Source organism: Salvelinus namaycush, chromosome 7 (genome assembly GCF_016432855.1).
Source record: "Salvelinus namaycush isolate Seneca chromosome 7, SaNama_1.0, whole genome shotgun sequence".
Classification (NCBI taxonomy): Eukaryota; Metazoa; Chordata; class Actinopteri; order Salmoniformes; family Salmonidae; genus Salvelinus; species Salvelinus namaycush.
Window position 1 is genome coordinate 48,622,977 of NC_052313.1, and position 27,984 is coordinate 48,650,960.

At 42.3% G+C, this 27,984-nt stretch overlaps 1 protein-coding gene and 1 long non-coding RNA gene across 2 annotated transcripts; both read right to left on the bottom strand.

The window, feature by feature from the left end:
• Positions 1-819: 819 nt before the first annotated feature.
• On the bottom strand, positions 820-8,045 carry LOC120051338 (transformer-2 protein homolog beta-like). The gene is made up of 8 exons (XM_038998162.1): positions 7,870-8,045; positions 3,344-3,489; positions 2,669-2,828; positions 2,383-2,571; positions 2,125-2,240; positions 1,855-2,022; positions 1,688-1,761; positions 820-1,584 (listed from the first exon to the last, which is right to left on the bottom strand). The coding sequence occupies exons 1-8, from the start codon at positions 7,900-7,902 to the stop codon at positions 1,574-1,576; spliced, it is 897 nt and encodes a 298-aa protein (XP_038854090.1). The 5' UTR covers positions 7,903-8,045; the 3' UTR covers positions 820-1,573.
• A 5,918-nt stretch (positions 8,046-13,963) lies between these two features.
• LOC120051339 lies at positions 13,964-24,019 on the bottom strand. The gene is made up of 3 exons (XR_005477256.1): positions 22,485-24,019; positions 22,008-22,171; positions 13,964-14,012 (listed from the first exon to the last, which is right to left on the bottom strand). It is a non-coding gene; the product is annotated as an uncharacterized LOC120051339 (long non-coding RNA).
• Between the last annotated feature and the right edge of the window lie 3,965 nt (positions 24,020-27,984).

A 27,984-nucleotide genomic window follows, 5' to 3' on the forward strand; every position in this document is an offset into this window, starting at 1 on the left:
CCTGTCAGTACAGATGAAGGATTTAAATTTGACAGTTTGCTACAGCATGAAAGTAATCCTGCAGTAACAGGAAATGTGAATTATAATTAAGAAATTTTTGTAGGGGTTGATACATTTTTCATGAGGGAAAATCAAGTCTGACATTTCAAAGTGGAAATTACAAACTTCAGAAGCCTTTTTAAACTTCAAATACACCAAGTTTAAAATTTCCTGCAAAAGGGTGATCAAATTAAGAACCTACATCTGTACAGCGATTAGATCTTAAACTCCACTATTGCTGTTTAAGTAGCTTAGACATCTTGTAGACATCCTGGACCCAGTCACTAAGCGCCTATTGAGCAAACTTTCATCCAACCAATTACATTAGAACAAAGGCAGCTCTTCCTCGAGGAAGGGGATAACTAGTCAGTTTCACAACTGAATGCATTCAATCGAAACGCCTTCAGCATTTAACCCGACCTCTCTGAATCAGAGTTGCTGGTGGCTGCCTTCACGTCATCAGCGCCCGGGGAGCTGTTGTTGGGGTTACCTGCCTATGTCATACCACTTATATAATAATGGGATGCAATGCAAACATGGTCATAAGAAAAATAAGATCAAGGATCTCAATACCTCCCTTTTTCCTTTGCTGGGGTCCTGTGGACCATAAATGTTTATGATGATGGTATTATATTTATCTTAGCTTTTTAATTGTTTATGTTTGTAACAAGACCCTTCTGTTTACCAATTCCTATAGCCTTACATATTCTTCACATAATGTTCACCAGTTTGCCACACACCAAGTACAGGATACATGAAGAAAGTATTGACGGACAAAACTTGAAAAGATGCAGTTTTATTATTGCTTGGAATCCTGCAGACTTAAAATCATGGTACACCCATACACACAGCATTGAACTAGGGTAGAGCTTCTAGCTCTTGGCCCCTCTCCCGAACATACAGCAGGAAGAAGTTACCCCCTAACCACTGATAAAGGGTAAGATATTTTTTCATCAACCTAAAGGTTAAGGTTAGGATTGGGGGTAAGGTAATCAGATCCTAGAGCTGCATTTACCTTGAGCCCTCTCCCCTAGAGCCTATCGTGCACTAAATGTCACTGAACTTCAACACATCTACCCATTAAAAAGGAGCCTGGTGATACAAAATACAGATCAGATGGATTAAACAGGGTTCTCCCCAAAGAATGTAAGAGGGGTGCTGCGCCACCTTGAGGACTGGCTGCACCACTATGTAGAAAACAACCCAACCAAAATGTGCTCTAGATTGCAGGAAATGGGAATTACAGGTGTTCGCTGCACTCAGCAGCACCACCATTTTAAAAAATCCTGGGGAGAACCCTGGATTAACAAATCGACAGCTTCTCTAAACACAACGGGCAAGACTGACAGAAATAAGCTCATGTACAGAAATCCACCTACTGAATAAATTTAACTAAAATAAACAAAAAATATGACTGTTTATCAAGTTCACAATTACATCCTTTACCATTTCCCTAACTTCCCCAGATATGCACCCCACCCCACCCCTGGCCCTAACCCCACAAAGTATCATCTTGCTCCTCTTCTCCCTCTGCTCAGTAGTGGCCTGTGGAAACAGGAGGGAGACATTTAGACATTGAGGCCCCAACCGCTGCGCCACTAGCCGTCAAGTTAACCATGTTAAGCGGTGCAAAGTCTGGTTGACTTACGTGGGGAGTAAGATCGCGAGCGTGAGCGAGATCGGTAGGCCCCTCGACTGTAGTACGGGGACGGAGACCTGCGCCTGGAGAGACAACACACAATAAGCATCCACCAACCAACTGCCCCAGTCCTGCTTAGCAACCACTAACTATAAAATCCAGGCCAGGTGTCTCACCTGTAGGACCTGTAGCACTCTCGGTCGTCATAGCGATCGTAGCCGCGGTCATAGCCTTTGTCGTAACCACGTTCACCGCCGCGGTCGTAATCCTTCGAGCTACGGCGAGATGAGCTTGAGCTGGGCCCGCCACTTCCTCCTCCTCCACCGCTGCTGCCGTCGCCGCCACTGGAAAACACACACGGTTAGAGGATTCACTGAATGTACAACATGTGTGTGCATCACGTGGGCCATCCCAGATGCGTGAGTCTAAGAAAGACGGTCACTCACTATGTGGGCCGTCCCATATATATCCCAGGGGTAGGAGTGTGTGGTCGTTTGGTGATGGAGAAATCGACCCTGATCCTCCGTCCATCCAACTCCATTCCATTAGCTCTGTCCTTAGCCTGAAACAGAGAGGGAGGGTGGAGGAGTGGGACAAAGATGTTTAGAGAAGAGTACTCCCCTTCAACACCATGCTCACTCAAATTCCAATTCTTCTCTGTTCTTCCCCTGCAATATCCCCTTCCTCCCTCCATGCCTTCCTACCTCATTGGCGTCCTCTCGGACTTCGAAGTAGACGAAGGCGAAGCCGCGGGAGCGTCGTGACTGCTGGTCGTAGACGATGCTGACGTCAGCCAGGGGGCCGTACTTGGAGAACACGTCTCTCAGATCTCTCTCTGTGGTGTACAGGCTCAGACCAAACACACCCAGGCAGCAGTTCGGGTCCGGGTTGGCCTATAGAGGAGGATTGTGAGAAGGATAGAGGTTGTGTGTGGGGTTTGCCTAAGAGAGTCTCGTCTCCAGAGGGGTGTGTGTGTGTGTGTGTGTGTACCCGGTTGCCAATGTGCCTGCGGCGGTTGGACATGGGTGAGTGGCTGTGGCTCCGACGGCGGCGATATTCCCCGCTTCGGGATCGGCTACGGGAACGGCGGCGGTGGGAACGGGAGCGAGAGCGGGAATAATGCCTGCGGGAGCTTCTGTGGGAACGAGACCTGGGGAAAATAAAATAAAGGACATGTTAAGAACATTTAAAGCAGGGTTTCTAACTGGTGGCTGATTTTATTTGGCCACCCCAAGTAAAAATAAAAGTGTTTGTTATTATTTTTAAAAAATCAACATAAGACTGTAAAAACACCAGCGCCAAGTGATTTTAATTTTGGAAATCTGTTCCAAAGTATTCCCACGCATAATAGAGATGTATACGTGATCGTATAGAAATATATAATCTCTGTTTGGACTTCTTGCGGTCAATTTGCAGTCTACAAATGATTTGTAATTATGTTCCGGCCCCCTGACCATCCGCTCAAAAAAGAAAAGCCCACGGCAGAATCTAGTTGATGGTCCCTGATTTAAAGAGTTTAGAAACAAAAACAACATGAATAAAGCCATAACACAAAAACAACACAAGCTCTATGTGGACCTGAACAAAAATACACACTATGTTACCCAGCAGCTCCTAAAAGTGTCACCACAAAACCCAAAGCCTCCTTGGAGCTGGGGTTCTTACCTGGACTTGGAGCGAGATCGGGAATGGGACTTAGACCTGGAGTGTCTGGAGCCATCTTTGGAGCGGGCTGGGGAATGGGCCGGGGAGCGGCTGGCAGACTTCCCAGAAGCCCTTGGGCTCACACTCCTGGAAGCGGACCGCGAGTCCTGAACAGGCCAGATACACATAAACACAGTTCAGAATCAAAACACAGAAACGGTCAGGATAGAGAGAGAGGAGGTACAGAAGGAACCTCGCTCAAACCTGCTACAGGCCCCTCATATATTTCAGCTCCAGTAGTGTAAGATTTCTTTTTTTTTAACATTTCATTAACGACAGGTATTTGTTGTAACTAGATCTGCCTGTTACAGGCGACCAGAGGAAATCATATAGGCTTAAAGTAGGTGTTAATCTAGTTTAATCTTAACACAGTTCTATGATGAGCGGATTGTTCTCTTACACTCTAGGCAGCGTAGCAGAGTTTAACCTTGCGTGTTGAGGACTAGGTAATGTGTCTGAGATGGAGGAACAGTTGGCATGCATGCTTAAGAAGTGTTTCTCACGCCATCCCTCAGGGAGACCCCAACTGTTGCACATTTCCGTTTTAGTACACCTGATTCAATTTGAGAAAGAGCTTGAGATTTTGTTGAATCAGGTGTACCAGTGGTGGAAGAGAACAAACAGGTGTAATGACTGGGGGTCCTTGAGGGATGGCTTGGAAAACACTGCTTTAGAAAACAGAAGGAGAGAGGGAGAAATAGGATTGTAGTAATAACATAGCAGGCTATAGGGAATTAACCATACCCCCGAACACTTCTCATAACTTCATCACTTCTTTAACTTCATAACTTCAAAACAACCATCTCTTTTCTTCTTTCTTCCGTTTCACACCATTTCTGACTTCATTTTTCTCTCCTCTTCCCCCACTTCCTTCCTCCCATTTGATTTCTGCCATTACATCACTCTACCAGTGGACAGCGTGGCCGCTCGCTTCTGCCAGCTTCATTTTACATTAGCATGCATCAACACCATCAGCTTCATCAAATATGCCCTTTAACAACTTCAAACTTCATATCTGAAACTTCTTCCGCCATTTTGCTTCTTCCCAACTCAACCTTAACGAAAAACAGACAAGGATGATAAAAAGGGTTGGTTTTTTAAATTTTTATAAGAGCTACAGAGGTCAAAATGTGCAAAAACCAGGCTCGTAACACTCAAATCAGACTAAATAAGTTGTCTCACCTGAAAAGCATTAAATCAAAGCAATGTTAAGGAAATATGTATATTGATTTCTCTGAAATGCACAACATCAGAATATGATGAATGAAGACTTGAAAAGTTATCAAATTATGGTGTTCTTTAATCCTAGTCCGAGGGTCACACAAGGAGTGCAGGCTTTTGTTCCAGCCAGTACTAGCACATCTGGTTTATCAAGCCCTTGGACCAAGATTGAAGAACTGCTATAATAAATCTGAGTAAGGGTTTAAAGTAAATTAGCTACTCCCTTCAATGCCCCACTCAGTATAACATTTGTTTATGTGTGATTTAAAACAAAAATGGCTTTTGCAGGACCATTACAGTGCAACTAAATATAGGACTAACAACTTTAGAAGACAGTACTCTCACATGGGTGGTGCCATGTGGAAGAGCTTGATACATTATAACTGACTAATAAATAGCTAGAGTTTATGCCGGATAATGTGATATAACCAAAGATTGTTGGTGTCCATTACTGGTCAATAGAGAAAGGCCCCATACAAACCGCCGCCATAGGTTTTTCAACGAACCTGTTCTTGGTGATACTTTTTCACTGAATCGAGAACAAAGAAAGTACCTTTAAAAAGTCTGTTTCAAATTGCCGGCGGCTCTACAAAAACCAGCGAAAACTAAAGATAATAAATCCATGTTCTGTACCGCGCAAGATGGTTCCTCGCCAGCTTAGCTGCCACACATCTAGGATTTCCCAGCAGCTTTTCAGAAACTAGTAGTTTCTATGCAACGCGGCCATGTGTAGAAGTAGATGACAGCGCATTATATTGTGCGACCAAAACAAAGAACTACACACATGCTAGAAGCATATCCCACTCCATACAAAACATGGATTTAGATTTTTCTGAATGTGTGTTTTTGTAGAACCACCTGCAACTGGCATTTCTAAGATACTTTCTTCGTTCTCGAGTTGGTGGAAAAAGTATTGCCAAAAACAGGTCAGTTGAAAAATCTATGGTGGCAGTTTGTATGCACACGCTTCAACAGGGCAGAAGTCCGTGTTGTTGAGATTCTGGATGGCCATTGGTCAGATTGCTAGCAACAATAAAAAGATGCTGCCATGTGGGGAATTGTAGGTTGTTATTGCTACCATGTCTTGTTTTAACTCATGTCACGCCTACGCTAATATGGCTAAAATTCCCTAGCTAACCAACAACTGTAACGATGCATGAGAGACAAGTGCTCATTGTGCAAATATATTTATGTTTTCAATAAACAGTGGAGACGAAATATAGTTCAGATGTTGTCAACAATCTATAGGCTGGTTTATACTTTGTCTATCAACATGTCTTTAGACAATTTGAATACGAAGAGTGTCGCTAGTCAAAACACTTAATTTATACTCCGTGGACATAGCAGCGGGAAGATATTGTATATTTCAAAAAAATATATACAATTTGCCCTTGCTACAGCGGTCCGCTAATACAGTACTAGTAAAGGCCTAGTGCACTACTTCTGTGGAAAAAATCTCTCTCATATATATATATATAAAAAAAGACAGATGAATAAATTTCAACTTTGACCCCGTGGCTGCCGTTGTCATGGTTACCTGACAGAGCACAAATTCTTAAATTCTCCGGTAGAATGACCTGCTTTTATTTCGTCACACTCACAACCGTAAGCTATTTTCTGTAATTCTCTCGCAATTCATTTGTAAATAATTATCTTGTTTATTTTCCTGTAATAATGTAGGGTGTTCACTCACTGCTCTAGAATGAAGTGAAATACAGAAATTCAAGAGAGTGCTACTAAAGTAATGTCTAAATGTAGTTTCCTGTCATTATGAATCACATTCAACTCATCAGATTGTTCTCTACAATATATATATATATAGACCCAATTTAGTTTTGTATTCCGTAGATTTCCTTTAGAAATAACCCATGTTATCACACAGGAACCTGCAGCGACTAGCTAGCTTGTCTGTTGACGTTTGAAGATAGTGCCATTCTGCCTACAGCGCAGTGACAGCGTTCTATTGAGCAGCGACCACTTTTTGACCATGGCCATAATGACATTCTATTCACTCTAATCATTCTAATTTCTCTGAGTAAATAGTCTAACTTGTGAATGATATATGGTAGAAACAGTTTGAACTATTGATGCAATTCTCTATTGAATACATCTCTTTTTTTATAAACATTGAATAAGATCATTTTATGGTGTACACCCTAAGTAATGAATAAAAATGAGCTTTATTTAAGACATTGTCAGCTATGATATGGTCGTTATTTGAACTGGCTAGCCAGCTAGAAACTAACAAAAACATTGTTTATAAAGTTAATTTTAGTTGCCTGGTTTGCCAGATTGAAATATACTGTATTACATTTTTAAACAGATGGGTTTATTGGTGTTAAAATACGGCAGTTATGCTATTTTGGACCACCAGGCAGCTGTTGTGGCAGCCTGTCATTTTTGTGTTTGTTGTCATGAAGCCTGCCATGTTTGCATTTATACTTTTTCATAACAACAAGTTTGATGTCAGACAACAATCGGATTTTCATTATGTCACTGCAACAACTTGTCTACATGCATGTCGATAGACCAACTGTAAACCAGCCTTAAAATAAGCCAACCCCTTCTATTTCGCCCCATAGTTGCGCACGCGTCAGTTTTGTCGCAAAACAACCACCCGTCTATTGGTGTCTGTGAAACACCCAGTTAAGTCGACCGGCACTGACTTCCCCCCCCCCCTTATGGTAAACGGCACGAGTGAACCATCTTCATTTATCCACCATTTTTCGTTATGTCACATTATCTGGCGTGCAATCTGTAATTAGCTAAGTGACTGCAGCAGTAAGTGATGACGAAGTTAAACATTCTAGCCGTAAACCACTTCGCTAGTTGGCTACGAATCTATAGTTAGTTATATATTGCATTCACCTGCAACGATGAGTAAATGTACATTGGTAACTGTTTCTCGCCAGCAGTCTCAGTAGACTCGTTAATTCAAAATGTAACGTTACTTGAGGTGAATTAGCTAACGTTAAAACAGGTGCAAACCACTTGGACTGATTGGACTAACATATGCTAGCGTTAAGTTGCAAAATACACTGAATAAAAAGACACCAATGTTAACATAAATGAGTAACTGGACATTAAATTAGAAAATATAAACGGTACAAAATCCATACAGTCGATGCAAATCAATGCTATTAACTACATCATGGTTGTGCTAACTATCGTTAGCCGCCTAGCTAGGCTAGGGCAAAATGGCGTCGTCGTCTGCTCATTTTAGGGCAAGAATAGATCTTCGGTAGTTCGTGGTTGATTATACGCACCCGCTCGCCAAAATCCTTTTCGTTGTCGCTCATTTCTTGTCGATAGAAACTTAAACGATATATAATTAACTGGTTTATTATAGTTAACTAATAATATGTTATCAAGTGAAGCGAAACACTGCTACTCGCCTCCGTTTCTTTAGCGCCGCATTCACTGACGCATGAGTAAGATAAAAGCGGATGTGACGCTTGAACAACCACAGTGAGTAGACGGGAAAGTCTAAACCATGCAAATTTTTTAAAATATCATACGTTTTGCAAATTCGTAATCGATTGTAGGTTTCACAAATTCGTAAGATAATGTACGTTTTGCAAATTCATAACATATAAAACGAATTGTAATTTGTAACATATCATTGATGGACATGCACAAATTAGTACATAAAATGCGAAATCTCAGATTTATGTGCAGAATGGTGCGAAGTCCTCTGAGACCAGGTTGGTTTATTACATTTCTAAATGACTCTTATTGCTGTCTCCCTTGCCCAAATCAGTTACTGTTATATTGTTACACGTAGTCTCTGACATTGCTAATTCTGATCTTTCTTAATTTAAACTTTTTTTTGGGGGGGGGGGGGGATAAATAAAATTTGATTTGATAAAAAATATATATATATATTAAAAAAAAAAAGTCTAAACCAGAAAACACAAAACAGACAACATAAATACATAAGACATGTAAAAAATTCAGATGAGGACATAGATACATTTTTAACACGTAGGTCAACACATTGCACATAAACATGTTGCTGTTGGATAAAAAATGTTATCTGTAATGATGCAGGCCTATTGACTGTGCATCATGTTACGGAGTTCTAATGTGGGATCGTTAATGGTATTGTAACGACCCTTTCCGCGCTTATAAACCCAGGGTCGTTACAGTATTCATTGCTCTGCTTTGAACATGTCAATAAAAGGAATAGCCTAATGAGCAAATAAAAAATAAAAATATATAAACCAGATAGAAAGAGTAGCCTAATTTGGCGGAAAACCGGTCTCCCTCCAACAGGTGGCGGTTTTTTTCGTTGTTTCGCCCACTATGCAAGTTTTTGTATGGTCAATGAATGGTTCATTTGCTGCCTGAGGTCTATTTGATCGAATAGACGTTTGGAATGCTTAAGTTGTTACGAGTGTACCGATATTAGTAGGCCACGGAGGCCTCGGAGTTTGCTATGCATATTCATGTTATAAGGCTAGTAGTGTATCCCGCCATTGAATACCCGAGATTGACGTCATCAACCCTCATCAAATACTCAAAAACGGATTACAATAATGAGATGTCTCCACCAATCCAAAGAAAAGCGGGAGCTAGACAGCCCACAGTGCCGCTTTGTGGACAACGACATTGTTAGGGTAGAGAGACGTATATCTTGTCAGTATATCCATTATATTTAGGGATGCCCCAAGGATCCAGGATAGCACTAAACGTGTTGATTCAGAGATAAACTATACAAAATAATTCAACAACAAAAATATTTACAATGTTTTTATACATAATGTTCGTTTTTCCAGCTGGATTAACATTATTGACCCTTCATTAAACGACAGGGGCAATGCTCAGGATGAAATAATGTAAAGTTCACTCCTGATAATCAAAATGTTCAGGTTTTCTGCATGTTCAGCTTTAGTGCAGGCACTAAGTCGTTGCATTTACCAGGGAGTGAAACTAAGAAAATACGTTTGACTGCATTTAAAACTGATACCAACGTACCACAACTGACCATGGTCTTAATCAGTAGAGGACAACCTCTGTTTGAGATACTTTTTTAATAGAAAACAAATGTAGACATACAGTATCTATGTACAACTCTTGGTTCTGAAATCTAACTTTGTTTTATGAAACATTCTTCACCAACATAACTTTACAAAAGAAAAACAACAAATCAAGAGAAACCATTTCTTCAGCAAAATTTCTGTAAAAAAAAATATTGAAACAGGAGTCTTTGTACTGCGCATTGGTGTGTGTGTGAGTAAGCGAGAGAGAACCCATAGGATGTCATAGAATCTGGTAGGTCAGAATGTACGCTGCGTCCCATGTTTCACTTACCTAATTGGGGGCATTTGAGACTTCTTTGTTTGTGTCTGGCGTTTGAGGAAAATCTTTGTTTGTGGCTGGTATTTGAGCAAATTCTTTGTTTGTGTCTGTTTTGGCAGCTTTGTTTATCCTCCTCTTCTTGGGCTTGCAACTACAGTGTGATTTATTTTCCTATTGTGTTTTGCGCTTCTGAGATGGTTCATTGTTTGTTCTTTTTTGGGATGTTTGAGCAAGTTTCTTTATTGTCTTTCCTTTTGGAGGCTTTGGTTCTTCAGCGGGTGTTTTCCAATGGGCCAGCAAAGTCCTGAGGAGACATGGGGGAACAGTGAGACATGGGCAGATGTTTTTCCTGGTCAAGTCATGTGGTCAAGGAAAGACTCTGGGCACTACTAATCACCAGGAACAACTCTGGGCCCTGCACATGAGGAGGAGAGCAAGACATATTTTTTAGTTTATAAGCAGATGTTCAAAGACATCTGGAGGACTAGAGGATTACTAAACACTAAACACTGACATCTGTCCTCTGTAGTAGCCTCTGTCTTTGCACGTTGTGGTTGGTCAGATGCAGAACGTTATACAGTAGCATGTAAAAGTTTGGACACCTACTCATTCAAGGGTTTTTCTTTATTTTTACTATTTTCTACATTGTAGAATAATAGTAAAGACATCAAAACTATGAAATAACACATGGAATAATGTAGTAATCTTGACCGCATTGCTACCAAAGCATTCTGCAGCGATACGCCATCCCATCTAGTTTGTGGGACTATCACTTGTTTTAAAACAGGACAATGATCCAAAACAAACCTCCAGGCTGTGTAAGGGCTATTTGACCAAGGAGGAGAGTGATGGTGCTGCATCAGATGACCTGGCCTCCACAATCACCTAACCTGAACCCAATTGAGATGGTTTGGGATGAGTTGGACCGTAGAGTGAAGGAAAAGCGGCCAACAAGTGCTCAGAATATGTGGGAACTCCTTCAAGACGGTTGGAAAAGCATTCCTCATGAAGCTGGTTGAGAGAATGCCAAGAGTGTGCAAAGCTGTCAAAGCAAAGGCTGGCAACTTTCAATAATCTAAAATCTAAAATATATTTTGACTTGTTTAAGATTTTTTTTGGTTACAACATGATTCTATTTGTGTTATTTCATATATTTTTTTTATATCTATTCTACAATGTAAAAAATAGTAAAAATAAAGAAAATCCCTTGAATGGGTAGGTGTGTCCAAACTTTTGACTGGTACTGTATGTCTTAGGGACGTTTCTGCTGAATGGACACATAAGGGATTAGGGAAGGGATATCTTCTGCTACCTCTCTTATCAACTGAGGTGCATGAGGACAATGGAACCAACGCGTTTCGGCTTTTGGCTTTCAGGGTTTTTACAGAATTAAAACAGAATGTGGCTTTTATACATTTCATGAGAGGTTAGGAACATTCGGGTAATTCTGACCTCATAGGGCTCACTTTTGCATTATACTGGCAAGCTTTTATGTTGTTTAAAAGACACTCATGGCTTCGGTTGGTCAGAGGAGGTCTTAGGGGTTGGGGTCTGTGTCTGGCTGAGGGGGTTGTGGACTGGAGGTCTCAGGGGTTGGGGTCTGGTCTGTGTCTGGCTGAGGGGGTTGTGGACTGGAGGTCTCAGGGGTTGGGGTCTGGTCTGTGTCTGGCTGAGGGGGTTGTGGACTGGAGGTCTCAGGGGTTGGAGTCTGGTCTGTGTCTGGCTGAGGGGGTTGTGAACTGGAGGTCTCAGGGGTTGGGGTCTGGTTTGTGTCTGGCTGAGGGGGTTGTGGACTGGAGGTCACAGGGGTTGGGGTCTGGTCTGTGTCTGGCTGAGGGGGTTGTGGACTGGAGGTCTCAGGGGTTGGAGTCTGGTCTGTGTCTGGCTGAGGGGATTGTGGACTGGAGGTCTCAGGGGTTGGAGTCTGGTCTGTGTTTGATGGTTCAGTGGTCGAGGAAACTTCTCTTCTCCTGCCTCTGTCTGATTCCATTCTGTTCTCCGCACCCTGGAACACACACATCATCACATCAACTACACTCATAACATTTAGTGTGTGTGTGTGTGTGTGTGTGTGTGTACACGTACCCTGTTGCCGATGTGCCTGTGGCGGTTGGATATGGGGGAATGGCTGTGGCTCCGATGCAAACGGTATTCTGCTGCAGTTCTGGCAACATGGAACTAGTCACCCCCAGGCTGTAGTGGGTTTTAAACGTGCTTTCAGGACAGCGCTGTCTCCAAAACTCCCATCCCAGAAAGGACTGGACAAAGTTACATGCAGACACATTAGTCTTGAGGATAATAGACAGGAACAGCTCTGTCCTCTTCTGGTTGATGATATCCTTGCCCTCTGATGACGTCCTGTTTTGGATAGAGCATGACAGAAGATCAAATACAAAGAAATTATGAATACCCGTTCATAACTTTGATGTGCTCCCACTGTGATTTAGTAACCCTTTACACTCGTACCTGTATATGGGTTGAAAATGTAACGCAGTGGCTGTACAGTAACATGCTATAAATGACATCAGAGCTCAGGCTCTGTGCTTCACAGCGCTGTATGGGTTTTGACTGACAGCTGTTCTGAACTTCAGCACCGGAAGCGACAAGAAGTTGACACCAACCCTCCAGCTAGTTGGGCAACTTGTGCACATTTCTTGTTATCGGAGTGAGAGAAATGCTGTAAATTAAAAGTCTATATTTTGAAAGATGAGATGTTCAGGATTATAAAAAATACCAATTTGATGTCATAGAAGCAAACCAAACATCCAAATGTGCACTTCGCATTTCCATATCACAAAACCCATGTCATATATAGTGTCAACGTTTATGATCACTATGCTTGATGTACAGTTACAAGAATGACATGGCGTCATACCCTGGATTGTTCTGAACAGAATTAGACTGTTTGTCTATTGTGAAGAAAATTGGCTTCAGAACACACTCATGACTCCTTTCTATCTGCACCAACATTTATCTGAATTGCCCTGTGAAAGCCTAACACTGTAAGATCATATTTTATAACTTAGCCAGTCATGTAGGCAATAGAACAAGCTTTCCACCTGACCCAGATTCAATTTATAATGGGTAAACAACAACACACAATTGAAAAAAAAGACTCTTCCAGTCATAAAAGTGCATTGAAATTACTTGGGAACTGTGCACACTTTGGAGAGGTGTGTGGCCACTTGGACCTCTTACTCAAATCCTTGTAATGTTTTTGTCTTATGTTGCACCTACCACACATTCTCCAGGAATATTCTTATCATATTACTGAATGTCTCCAGAATATTTTCAGATTTTGTTATCAACAAATGCAGCGAAAAGTACAGGGAATGTCAAATGCACAAAATCAACAGTGTATTGTTTGGATTCAGTCTTGTGTCAGGTGAACTATTGTGTCCTCAACTTTGGTCTAATAACTTTCCCATATTCTCCAAACTGTTCCATTCCAATTGCTACCATGCTTTGCATATTTCTTCTGTATGAAACATTTAAATTTAGCCCTATCCATATAGGCCAATTCCCACAAGTGTAAAAGGTTAAGATCAAATCAAATTTATATAGCCCTTCTTACATCAGCTGATATCTCAAAGTGCTGTACAGAAACCCAGCACTAAAACTCCAAACAGCAAGCAATGCAGGTGTAGAAGCACGGTGGCTAGGAAAAACTCCCTAGAAAGGCCAAAACCTAGGAAGAAACCTAGAGAGAACCAGGCTATGAGGGGTGGCCAGTCCTCTTCTGGCTGTGCCGGGTGGAGATTATAACAGAACATGGCCAAGATGTTCAAATGTTCATAAATGACCAGCATGGTCAAATAATAATAATCACAGTAGTTGTCGAGGGTGCAACAAGTCAGCACCTCAGGAGTAAATGTCAGTTGGCTTTTCATAGCCGATCATTAAGAGTATCTCTACTGCTCCTGCTGTCTCTAGAGAGTTGAAAACAGCAGGTCTGGGACAGGTAGCATGTCCGGTGAACAGGTCAGGGTTCCATAGCCGCAGGCAGAACAGTTGAAACTGGAGCAGCAGCACGGCCAGGTGGACTGGGGACAGCAAGGAGTCATCATGCCAGGTAGTCCTGAGGCATGGTCCTAGGGCTCAGGTCCTCCTAGAGAAAGAAAGAAAGAGAGAATTAGAGAGCGCTTAAATTCACACAGGACACCGGATAAGACAGGAGAAGTACTCCAGATATAACAGACTGACCCTAGCCCCCCGACACAAACTACTGCAGCGTAAATACTGGAGGCTGAGACAGGAGGGGTCAGGAGACACTGTGGCCCCATCTGATGATACACCCGGACAGGGCCAAACAGGCAGGATATAACCCCACCCACTTTGCCAAAGCACAGCCCCCACACCACTAGAGGGATATCTTCAACCACCAACTTACCATCCTGAGACAAGGCCGAGTATAGCCCACAAAGATCTCCGCCACGGCACAACCCAAGGGGAGGCGCCAACCCAGACAGGAAGATCACGTCAGTGACTCAACCCACTCAAGTGACGCACCCCTCCTAGGGACGGCATGGAAGAGCACCAGTAAGCCAGTGACTCAGCCCCTGTAATAGGGTTAGAGGCAGAGAATCCCAGTGGAGGGGAACCGGTCAGGCAGAGACAGCAAGGGCGGTTCGTTGCTCCAGAGCCTTTCCGTTCACCTTCACACTCCTGGGCCAGACTACACTCAATCATATGACCTACTGAAGAGATGAGTCTTCAGTAAAGACTTAAAGGTTGAGACCGAGTCTGCGTCTCTCACATGGGTAGGCAGACCATTCCATAAAAATGGAGATCTATAGGAGAAAGCCCTGCCTCCAGCTGTTTGCTTAGAAATTCTAGGGACAATTAGGAGGCCTGCGTCTTGTGACCGTAGCGTACCTGTAGGTATGTACGGCAGGACCAAATCGGAAAGATAGGTAGGAGCAAGCCCATGTAATGCTTTGTAGGTTAGCAGTAAAACCTTGAAATCAGCCCTTGCCTTAACAGGAAGCCAGTGTAGGGAGGCTAGCACTGGAGTAATATGAACAAATGTTTTGGTTCTAGTCAGGATTCTAGCAGCCGTATTTAGCACTAACTGAAGTTTATTTAGTGCTTTATCTGGGTAGCCGGAAAGTAGAGCATTGCAGTAGTCTAACCTAGAAGTAACAAAAGCATGGATACATTTTTCTGCATCATTTTTGCACAGAAAGTTTCTGATTTTTGCAATGTTACGTAGATGGAAAAAAGCTGTCCTTGAAACAGTCTTGATATGTTCGTCAAAAGAGAGATCAGGGTACAGAGTAACGCCGAGGTCCTTCACAGTTTTATATGACACAATAACAGACAACTTTTAATACAGAGATACAGTTGAAGTCGGAAGTTTACATACACTTACATGCTGACCAGACCGGACACGTCGCATGCGCGAGCGTTGCAAAATAAATGTAGAAATCCATGTTATTCAATTATTGTACCCACACTGCTCGCGAGCGTCTGCGTTTCCAAGGGCTAAAATATAACTCCTTTCTATTTCTGACGCAGATCGCGCTGCAAGTCCTGCCTCTGCCATCTCCTCATTGGTTTATAGAAGCAGGTACCCACGTGCCATCTCCTCATTGGTTATAACCACGTGGGTGACTGAAAGACAAACTGTTGCTGGTTGTCGTGGTAATACAATGAAAGTGTAGATGCCAATCACCATATAAGTTCAAAGATGAAAAAGCCTGGAAGGAGGAGAGATGACTAGAAACGATTCGGTTGGCCGTTTATTGTGTGGATTAATTGTCGGAGTAGAGGACCTTGTGCATTTCAGGTAAAGTAACAACTCAATGTTTATATCCCAGGACAAATTAGCTAGCAACAGCAAGCTAGCTAAATAGGTCTAATTAGCTAGCAAGTGCAAGCTAACTAGCTAAATTGCCATAAATGTTTAATGCTTTTCGACCTGTCCCCAAATTAATGTCATTCGTTCAGAGTTTGTTTTGATATTTTAACCTGCGTGTCGTGATCGCGTTTGGTGTAGGGGGACAAAATTAATTTGCTCACACGCGCAGCCGGTTTGGGTTCCGTGTTAGGTTGGAGTCATTAAAACTCATTTTTCAACCCCTCCACAAATTTTTTGTTAACAAACTATAGTTTTGGCAAGTCGGTTTGTGCATGACACAAGTAATTTTTCCAACAATTGTTTACAGACAGATTATTTCACTTATAATTCACTGTATCACAATTCCAGTGGGTCAGAAGTTGACAATGCCTTTAAACAGCTTGGAAAATTCCAGAAAATAATGTCATGGCTTTAGAAGCTTCTGATGGGCTTATTGACATCATTTGATTCAATTGGAGGTGTACCTGTGGATGTATTTCAAGGCCTACCTTCAAACTCAGTGCCTCTTTGCTTGACATCATGGGAAAATCTAAAGAAATCAGCCAAGACCTCAGAAAAAAAATTGTAGACCTCCACAAGTCTGGTTCATCCTTGGGAGCAATTTCCAAACTCCTGAAGGTACCACGTTTATCTGGACAAACAATAGTACGCAAGTATAAACACAATGGGACCACGCAGCCGTCATACCGCTCAGGGAGGAGACGCGTTCTGTTTTCTAGAGATGAACGTACTTTGGTGCAAAAAGTGCAAATCAATCCCAGAACAACAGCAAAGGACCTTGTGAAGATGCTGGAGGAAACAGGTACAAAAGTATCTATATCCACAGTAAAACGAGTCCTATATCGACATAAACTGAAAGGCCGCTCAGCAAGGAAGAAGCCACTGCTCCAAAACCGCCATAAAAAAAGCCATACAACGGTTTGCAACTGCACATGGGGACAAAGATTTTACTTTTAGGAGAAATGTCCTCTGGTCTGATGAAACAAAAATAGAACTGCTTGGCCATAATGACCATCGCTATGTTTGGAGGAAAAAGGAGAGGCTTGCAAGCCGAAGAACACCATCCCAACCGTGAAGCACGGGGGTGGCAGCATCATGTTGTGGGGGTGCTTTGCTGCAGGAGGGACTAGTGCACTTCACAAAACAGATGGCATCATATGAGGAAGGAAAATTATGTGGATATATTGAAGCAACATCTCAAGACATCAGTCAGGAAGTTAAAGCTTGGTTGCAAATGGGTCTTCCAAATGGACAATGACCCCAAGCATACTTCCAAAGTTGTGGCAAAATGGCTTAAGGACAACAAAGTCAAGGTATATTGGAATGGCCATCACAAAGCCCTGACCTCAATCCCATAGAAAATGTGTGGGCAGAACTGAAAAAGTGTGTGCGAGCAAGGAGGCCTACAAGCCTGACTCAGTTACACCAGCTGGGTCAGGAGGAATGGGCCAAAATGTACCCAACTTATTGTGGGAAGCTTGTGGAAGGCTACCCGAAACGTTTTACCAAAGTTAAACAATTTAAATGGAATGCTACCAAATACTAATTGAGTGTATGTAAACTTCTGACCCACTGGGAATGTGATGAAAGAAATAAAAGCTGAAATAAATCATTCTCTCTACTATTATTCTGACATTTCACATTCTTAAAATAAAGTGGTGATCCGAACTGACCTAAGACAGGGCATTTTTACTAGGATTAAAACTGAGTTTAAATGTATTCGGCTAAGGTGTATGTAAACTTCTAACTTCAACTGTATTTGTTGTGTTCAAAGGCCAGTAGTTGGAACATGACAACTGACTTCAAACATATTCCCGAACTAGGGTCAAGGGTTTTTCTTGGTCATGTCACGTCAATCTCCTGGGTCCAGTTTTAAAAATATTTTCTAATCAGATTTCAGCAATCAGATTTTAATAAATGTTGAATTACATTCTGATTCTCTGGATAGTGATTCGCTTTGGTAATCCAATTTTACCTTTAATCATACTTCAATGTTGTTTTAGCGTTTTTCAAAACTCAGTAGTTGTTAGTTATAGTTTTGATGCCGAAAATCTGGATAATCGTGATCCCACTGGATGGGTGGATTTAGAAAGGTGAAAGGCACTGCAGTATAGGTATATGGTCAGTTGTTACATTGAGAAATGTCAAATAAATCCATGTACTCACTTAAAGGTGATATGCAGGCTCTATTTTATTTTACTTCGGGATTTTGGCAATGAGGCCCCTTATCTACTTCCCCAAAGTCAGATGAACTCAGGGATACCATTTTTATGTCTCTGTCCAGTATGAAGGAAGTTAGAGGTAGTTTCGTGAGCCAATGCTAACTAGTGTTAGCGCAATGACTGGAAGTCTATGTTACTATTATCATGCTAGCAGTTACCATAGACTTCCAGTCATTGCGCAAGCTCGCAACTTATTTCAAACTGCACGCAGAGACAAAAAATGGTATCCACGAGTTAATCTGACTCTGGGGAAGTAGATAAAGGGTTTCTGACAAAAACCCGAAGTATCCCTTAAGGCACGGACAGACCATTAGGATTGTCTGGTAGACCTACTTAGCACCTCTGAACAGAGTGCTGGCTGTAATTTGCAAAGCCAGTGCAAACCAATTCTGATCTACACTGAACAAAAATATAAACACAACATATAAAGCATTGGTCCCATGTTTCATGAGCTGAAATAAAATATCCCAGAAATGTTCCATATGCACAAAAAGCTTATTTCTCTAAAATGTTGTGCACAAATGTGTTTACATCCCTGCATTTCTCCTTTGCCAAGATAATCCACCAGGTGTGGCATGTCAAGACGTTGATTAAACAGCATGATCATTACACAGGTGCACCTTGTGCTGGGGACAATAAAAGGCCATTCTAAAATGTGCACACAAGACAATCTGACAGATTGAGGGAGTGTGCAATTGGCATGCTGACTGCAGGAATGTACACCAGAGCTGTTGCCAGAGAATTGAATGTATATTTCTCTACCAACATTGTCCAACCGGCCGCACAACCGCAGACCACGTGTAACCAGGCTAGCCCAAAACCTACACATCCGGCTTCTTCACCTGCAGGATCGTCTGATACCAGCCACCTGGATAGCTGATGAAACTGGGTTTGTATAACCAAAGAATTGCTGCACAAACTGTCAGAAACCGTCTCAGGGAAGTTCATCTGGTGCTCGTCGTCCTCACCAGGGTCTTTACCTGACTGCCGTTCGGCATCGTAACCGACTTCAGTGGACAAATGTACATATTACCTCAACTAACCGGTGCCCCCGCACATTGACCCTGTACCGGTACCCTCCTGTATATAGTATCGCTATTGTTATTTCACTGCTGCTCTTTAATTACTTGTTACTCTTATTTGTTATTCTTATCTGTATTTTGTTTTAACTGCATTGTTGATTAGGGGCTCGTAAGTAAGCATGTGACTAATAACATTTTATTTTATTTGAAATGCCCATCTTCAATGGCCACTGGCACGCTGGAGAAGTGTGCTCTTCACGGATTAATCGCAGTTTCAATTGTACCGGGCAGATGGCAGACAGCGTGTATGGCGGCGTATGGGCGTGCGATTTGCTGATGTCAACGTTATGAACAGTGCCCCATGGTGGCGATGAGGTTATGGTATGGGCATAAGCTATGGACAACGAACACAATTGTATTTTATCGATGGTAATTTGAATGCAAAGAGAGATACCTTGAAGAGATCCTGAGGCCCATTGTCGTGGGATTCATCCGCCGCCATCACCCCATGTCTCAGCATGATAATGCACGGTCCCATGTCGCAAGGACTTGTACACAATTCCTGGAAGCTGAAAATGTCCCAGTTCTTCCATGGCCTGCATACTCACCAGACATTGTTTCAGTATGATATGTTGGATAAAGGAATAAAGACAGACACCATTGTCAAGTTCAATACCCTTGTTCAAGCATTGTACAAATCCCTACACGCGGAGTCCGGCGAACAGTCCGGCTAGTCGATTACCTATCAACTAGACTCCGTAACAGACATGTCACCCATTGAGTATGTTTGGGATGCTCTGGATCGACCTGTACCACACCATGTTCCAATTCCCGCCAACATCCAGCAACTTCGCACAGCCATTGAAGAGGAGTTTGACAACATTCCACAGGACACAATCAACAGCCTGATCAACTTTATGCGAAGGAGATGTGTCACGCTGCATGAGGCAAATGGTGGTCACACCAGATACTGACTGGTTTTCTGATCCACGCCCCTACCTCTTTTTTAAGGAATCTGTGACCAACAAATGCATATCTGTATTCCCAGTCATGTGAAATCCAGAGATTAGGGCCTAATTAATTAATTTCTTTATATGAACTGTAACTCTGTAAAATCTTTGAAATTGTTGCATGTTGCGTTTATATTTTTGTTCCACCCCTACTCTTGTCAACGGTGGTCTGCGAACCCACAACTTTATGGCCCGCAGCCCTGTGCGCTATCAAAATTCCTGCATTGTCATGTAACGCTTATAGGACGAATAACAGTTTCTAAAACTGCATATCTAAAGCTCTGGTCTGTCCAAGAAGTGAGGGTAAACGGTAGACATGTTCTCTGCTATCCACTTTGTTTTAATTATTATTTTGGGTATAGGGGAGGGTCACTTGTTTTTATTTTCAAGAGTTCAGGGAGGGTTTAGGTAAAATATATTTTTCTGAAGGGAGGGCCATCCATTTTCATTTCAGAGAGTTACGATTTTCTCCATGTAACCCTTATTACAAATAACGTTCACTCCCATCCTCTATGTTTCTCTATGACTGTGTAGATGTAGTAACATGACCTGTCCAGTAGAATAGATGGCACGGTGTAGGCCTATTCAAAGCACTGAAAATCCAGATTCTGTGATCTTGATATTGCGGTATCTGAATCAGAATGAACCTATCTGATCCTTTTCTGACAAACTGCCTCAATATCGGCCAGATTAATCTGATCCTGTATCACCAAAAAGGGGATTACAGAATCTGGATCATTGTCATCCATATTAAAAAAAAATTTTAACTGCCCTTGCTCAAATGATTAGACACTCTGGATAGAAGTGTTTCCTACTTAAATGAAAGAACTGTTAGAGTTACACACAGAATATCCTTAAATGTCCAATGCAGACGTTTTTATCTCAATATCAAATCATTTCTGGATGACAATTGCTTACCTAACTGTAATTGTTTTGGTCAAAAAGAAACAAAAATTGCTTCTTAGCAAAGGGCAATTCCTCAAGCAAGAATTTTGCTAGGACTTTCATGGAAGTGGTCTGAGTGGTGAGAGGAAAACTGAAAATGTTGCTGTTAATGACAGAGAGGTTTGGAACTATTTTTCTTAATGGTCTATGGACTAATTTACTAAATGGTGATGTCACCATAGAAGGCCAAAACTCCATCCCACAAAAACAGGCTGAAGGTTCAGGCAGTCTTTTCAAACAGCTCTTACACTAAAAGGGCATTATCATAATTTTCTAAATTTCACAGTATTATTCCAACCTTCCTAATATTGAGTTGCACCCCCCCATTGCCCTTAGATCAGCCTCAATTCATCGGAGCATGGACTCTACCAAGCGTTCCACTGGGATGCTGGCCCATGTTGACTCCAACGCTTCCTACAGTTGTGTCAAGTTGGCTGGATGTCCTCTGGGAGGTGGACCATTCTTGAGACACAGGAAACTGTTGACTATGAAAACCCCAGCAGCGTCGCAGTTCTTGACACAAACCAGTGTACCAGGCACCTACTGCCAGACCCAGTTCAAAGGCACTTCAATCTTTTGTCTTGCCCATTCACCCTCTGAATGGCACACATAAACAATCCATGTCTCAAATGTCTCAAGACTGAAAAATCCTTATTTAACATGTCTCCTCCCCTTCATCTACTCTGATTGAAGTGGATTTAACAAGTGACATCAATAAGGGATCATAGCTTTCACCTGGAATCACCTGGTCAGTTCATGTCACGGAAAGAGCAGCTATTATTTATGTTTTGTATACTCAGTGTATATGAAGCACAAGAAAATCAAATTTTTGACTGCACTGGGCCTTTAAATATAAAATATAGGTATATTGTGTTTATAAAATATGTATATTAATTAAAAGCTGACAGTTTGTAAACAGACACTATCACAACAGAGCACTTTCTTGCCAAATGTGACACCAAAATGAATGCAGCGCTGCTGCAACATTGCATTGACGTTGCATTATGAATTTTATGAGGCACATTGGGTTTAATACACACTTACCGGACCCTCTCAGGTTTGGTGAACAGTGCCCTCAGACATCTTAGAATGCTGGGTGCTGTCTTCTCTCCCCATGCAAGCACTTTCTCCCAGGAGAAGGATCTCCCATTCTCAGCTGTCTTTGCTTTCCTCAATGGTTCCTCCCTGTCCTTCTCCAATGCCATTCTCTGTCAAAATAAGAAGGAGCAGTGCTTGTTAACTAGTTTGCCCCGTCTGGCAATGTGTAGCACTGAACTAAATTATAACCAATTTACATGTAACAGAGGTGGATTGGTGAATGTGAAGTCACCTTTCCAGAGACATGAACACCTTTTTTAGCTCACCAAGTTAATGATTTTGTTCGAACCCTGGTTGGTCTAACGTGGTCCCAGACAAATAAACAAATGAATAAAAGACATGAGGGGGTAGAAAGAGAGAGGGCGCAGGAGAGTAGATGTAGAGAGAAAGAGAGGGGGAGTCAAAAAGATGGCATAACATTACCTCCATTCTGATCTGCTTGATGAACGCAGACAAGTTTTTTTGGCGTTGGTTTTCATCAGGTGGCGTATTGCGGGCTAGGCCATATGCACTTTGAGATAGTTGATGGCTTTCGCCCACGGCACGAATCCCGGCCTTCATCTTTGTATTTTTTTAAGTTTACGCTCATCTGTCTTCAAGACAGGTGGGGAAACAGTCCTCTTCTTACCTTTTTTAATGGTTTTCTCATTAAGCTTACTTATACAGTCAAAGCATATAAATGTGGATCGGTCCCGGAGTGAAGTTGAAAACGAACTGGCACGTCCTCGGGCTGGTGACTTTGATAACACGAAATCGGTTGTAATGCCCAGGACGTTTTATAAAGGTCACCCTGCAGAAAGGACAGGTCCCGGCCCCCGGCATGGTGCGGTCAAAATGGAGCTGAAAAAGAACAGGCTTGAGTTTTTGTGAAATAAACTGACTGACAGGCCTCTCATCAAACACAATGGGGGGACTTCCTGCTTGAAGACATCAACAACAGAAGTCAAATCTGCCAATTCAGCGTGGGCATCAATGACTTTATGCTGCAAGAAAGTGAATACCTAGTCAGTTGCACAACTGAATGCATTCAACTGAAATATGTCTTCTGCATTTAACCCAACCCCTCAGAATCAGAGAGGTGCGGGGGGCTGCCTTAATCGGCGTCCATCAGCACCTGGGGAGCAGTTGTCATTGGTGGTTCAAGGGCAGAAAGCCAAATTTTTCCACCTTGCTTGCTCTGGGATTCTAATCAGCGACCTTTCGGTTATTGGCCCAATGCTCTTAACCACGAGGCTACCTGCAGCCTCGATCTTGGCAGATTCTGTTGTTTGTAACTAATATATTTTGACTGACATAGAAGTTGGGGACAGGGGCCAGCCACATGGTTACCTATCCAACCAATCTTTTTAAAATGATAACGAGGTCAGGTCACAGGGTGAGGGGAGGACGGCTCATAATAATAGCTTGAATGGAGTGGTATCGAATGGAAAGTGGAAAACATGTATTTTATACCATTCTATTGATTCCGTTCCAGTAATTACTATGAGCCCTTCCTCCCAAATTAAGTTGCCACCAACTGCCTGTGCCTTCCCTAAGAGAACGGGTCCTCATGCCTGCACCCTAGGGACAAGCTCTAAATGGTCGCAGTCGGGGGCCATCCAACATCTAACATAGCAGGCGTAAATTCTTTCTGGTCCTGACGAAGGAAAGAAACCTTCGGGGGAAGTTCTCTTCTGCACTATTCATCCAATCCAGTAAATGTGGAGGAGGAGTTAAGATGGAGTGTCGCCTTGTTAACGTCCGAAAGTGGAAGTCGTGTCACAGGCTCTCTTTTAATTTCCCCTGAAAAATGGATGCATCCGGTTGTTATCAAACCCGCTGAAGGTGTTCCACATCTGACACTAATGTAGCAAAGTCAAGGGGTAGTCCCTACCCTACTGCCGGAAACCCTAGACCCACTCCAATTTGCATACCGCCCCAACAGATCCAGAGATGACGCAATCTCAATCGCACTCCACACTTTCCCACCAGGACAAAAGGAACACCCATGAGAAAATGCTGTTCATTGACTACAGCTCAGCGTTCAATACCAAAGTGCTCACAAAGCTCATCACTAAGCTAAGGACCCTGGGACTAATCACCTCCCTCTGCAACTGGATCCTAGACTTCCTGGTGGTAAGGGTAGGCAACACCACATCTGCCACGCTGATTGTCAACACTGGGGCCCCTCAGGGGTGCATGCTTAGTCCCCTCCTGTACTCCCTGTTCACCCACGACTGCGTGGGCAAGCACAACTCCAGCACCATCATTAAGTTTGCTGATGACACAACAGTTGTAGGCCTGATCACCGACAACAATGATACAGCCTATAGGGAGGAGGTCAGAGACCTGGCAGTGTGGTGCCAGGACAACAACCTATCCCTCAATGTGAGCAAGACAAAGGAGCTGATCGTGGACAATAGGAAAAGGAGGGCCGAATAGGCCCCCATTAACATCAACGTGGCTGAAGTAGAGCGTGTCGAGAGTTAAGTTCCTTGGATTCCACATCACCGACGAACTATCATGGTCCAAACACACCAAGACAGTTGTGAAGAGGGCACGACAACACCTTTCCCCCACAGGAGACTGAAAAGATCCTCAAAAAGTTCTACAGCTGCAACATCGAGACGCATCCTGAGCGGTTGTATCACCGCCTGGTATGGCAACTGCTCGGCATCTGACCTTAAGGCACTACAGAGGGTAGTGCGTATGGCCCAGTATATCACTGGGGCCAAGCCTCCTGACGTCCAGGACCTATATACTAGGCGGTGTCAGAGGAAGGCCCAAAAAAATGGTCAAAGACTCCAGTCACCCAAGTCATAGACTGTTCTCTCTGCTACCGCACGGTAAGCGGTACCTGAGCGCCAAGTCTAGGACCAAAAGGATCCTTATCAGCTTTTACCCCCAAGCCATAAGACTGCTGAACAATTAATCAAATGGACACTATTTACATTGACCCCCCCCTTTGTTTTTACACTGCTGCTACTCGCTGCTAGTCACTTTACAAATACCTCGACTAACCATATAGCCTCGTTAGTGTTATGTCATTTTATTGTGTTACTTTTGGAATATTTTTTCTCACTTTAGTTTATTTAGCAAATATTGTCTTAATAACCTGTTGGGGATGAGGGCGCTGTTTAGGCTATTTATGCTAATTGGGTACTTTTTTTAAACGGCTTCCCACAAAATCCTTGATCGTACAATATGCATATTATTATTATTATTGGATAGAAAACAGTCTATAGTTTCTATAGGAGTTGAAATTTTGTCTCTAAGTGGAACAGAGCCCATTCTACAGCAATTTCCCTGACATGGATTCAGATTTCAGAAATGTTGGCCACTGTTCTGAAGTCAGTTAAAAGGGCACTGATTTTGCTATGACTATACGGACACTTCTTACGTCTTCCCCTGGATGCCTTTACGTGATGACGATTCCAATGGGGTCGATTGCGCGTTCACAGGCCCTACAAATGAAAAAACCCTGAAGCTAGTCATTCTTTTGGAGCTGCGTCATGCGCCTAGAGGACACCGGCCCGCACCTTTTCCAAGCATTAGTGAAGGGGGTAATATTACTCGGGTCATGTTTCTACTCGTTATGGGAGTTAAAAACATCATAAGGTAGTTAATTTAAAGCGTTTTATAGCAATTTATATCCGTTTAGTGCGATTTTGGGACATTTATTTTTGCAACGATGTGAATAGTTGGGCACGCTTTTCAGTTCATCCCGAACGCAGTTGGCATTTCCACATGGCAAGAGGACAGCTTTCCACCAAAAGACGATTTCTCCCAAGAAAGGATCCTTTGCCCAAGATACTGATGGAAGAACAGCTCAAGGTAGGACATTTTTATTATGATAAATCGTGTTTCTGTCGAAACATTTTAGTGGCTTAGGACGCCATGTTTTTTGACGTAGCTTCGCTTGGCGCAAACTGTATTGAAAAGTAAGGATAAATTAAAAAATGTAATAACGCAATTGTATTAAGAATTAAATTGTCTATCAATCCCTGTCCACCCTATATTTTTTAGTCACGTTTATGAGTATTTATGTATAAGAGTAGATCACTGTCTAAGTGGCGCAAGGACATTTTCTGACCAGCTCGGCTACTTTTCTCATTGTATAACCACGATTTTGGTGGCTAAATATCCACATTTGCGATCAAACTGTATATGCATGTTGTAATGTGATGTTACAGGAGTGTCATCGGAAGAATTCTGAGAAGGTTAGTGAAAAAATTAATATCTTTTGGCGATGTTGACTTTTATCGCTCACTTTGGCTAGAATCAATGCTGGGCTGCTATGTGGTATGTGCTATGCTAATATAACGATTTATTGTGTTTTCGCTGTAAGACACTTAGAAAATCTGAAATATTGTCTGTATTCACAGGATCTGTGTCTTTCGATTCGTGTATGCTGTGTATTTTTACGAAATGTTTGATGATTAGTAAGTAGGTAAACACGTTGCTCTAAGTAGTTTTTCTATTCCATTTGTGACGGTGGGTGCAATTGTAACCTATGCCATCTACCTGAAATATGCACTTTTTTCTAACAAAACCTATCCCATACCATAAATATGTTATCAGACTGTCATCTAATGAGTTTTTTTGTTGGTTAGGGGCTATAAATATCTTAGTTTAGCCAAATTGGTGATGGCTACTGGTGTTGGTGGACAAATAAAAGATGGTGGATTATGCTAATGTGTTTTTAGGTAATAGATGTACATCTTTACATATTGTGTCTTCCCTGTAAAACATTTTAAAAATCGGACATGTTGACTGGATTCACAAGATCTGTGTCTTTCATTAGCTGTATTGGACTTTAATGTGTGAAAGTTAAATATTTTAAAAAAATATTTTTTTTGAATTTCGCGGCACTGGTTTTTCAGTGGGGGGGGGGGGGAGTGCCGCTAGCGGCACACTCATCCTAGACAGGTTTTAACTCTATTTCTTGAACTGCATTGTTGGTTAAGGGCTTGTAAGTAAGCATTTCACGGTATTCAGCGCATGTGACAAACAAATTTATTTGAGTTGAACAGGACTTGAACCTCCAGACCAGGGGTATTCAAATCTTACCCTATGATGTCCGGAACAACCGGATGCTGCAGTGTCCCAGGTATAAATCAGTACCTAATTAGAGGGAAGCAGTAGAACTGGCTTTGAGGTACATATAATATTTTGAGGTAAATATAATATTTGTTCAAAAACACACAGGGCATGGTTTGACAGAATGAATACCCTTTTCATGCTACACTCTGAAATGGTAGCCTAGGTAGTGGTGGGGAATCGATTCCAAAATAATATATTCCTCTACTCCTTGACCGTAGACTCCTGGTGTGAAGCTTTGATTCCGCTAGGAATCGACTCCTCAACTCCTAAGAATCATTAATTTTCCCAATGCAGGAAACTAGTTGCCGTAGTCTACTTTTTGAACAGAAACTATCGCATCTTTCACAACAAATAACGAGTAAGCTAGCAAGGGAGAGGGAGAGAAAGAGAAATGGGAGGGGCCCAGCCAGGCACTAGACATGAGTCAGAACCTTGCATCGGTAATCAAAACATGTAGGCAATGTCTTGCGTAAATTCACTAAAGTAGGGGCTATCAATGAGTAGGCTGAGCTATTCTACACGCAACAGACCGAGACCAAACACACACTAGCGTTTTTCATAGTGAAGAGAAAGAGCAGGCGAGCCAGCGACGGACAGAAAGGATCGGGGCAGACAGACAGTCGGACCTGTGCATAGGCTAAATCTTGGTTATGTGTACCTCGCAATGCCTCGTAAATTTACCAAAAGTATATATATTATATATATATATATATATCAATGAGTATGGTTAAGCTATTCTCCATAGTGCCAGTGAATTGAAGTTGAACATCACCAAATGTTTCAGTTAAAATTAGGCCTAAATGTGGAGAATGCCCAGCAAAACCAACAGTGAAGCCACCAT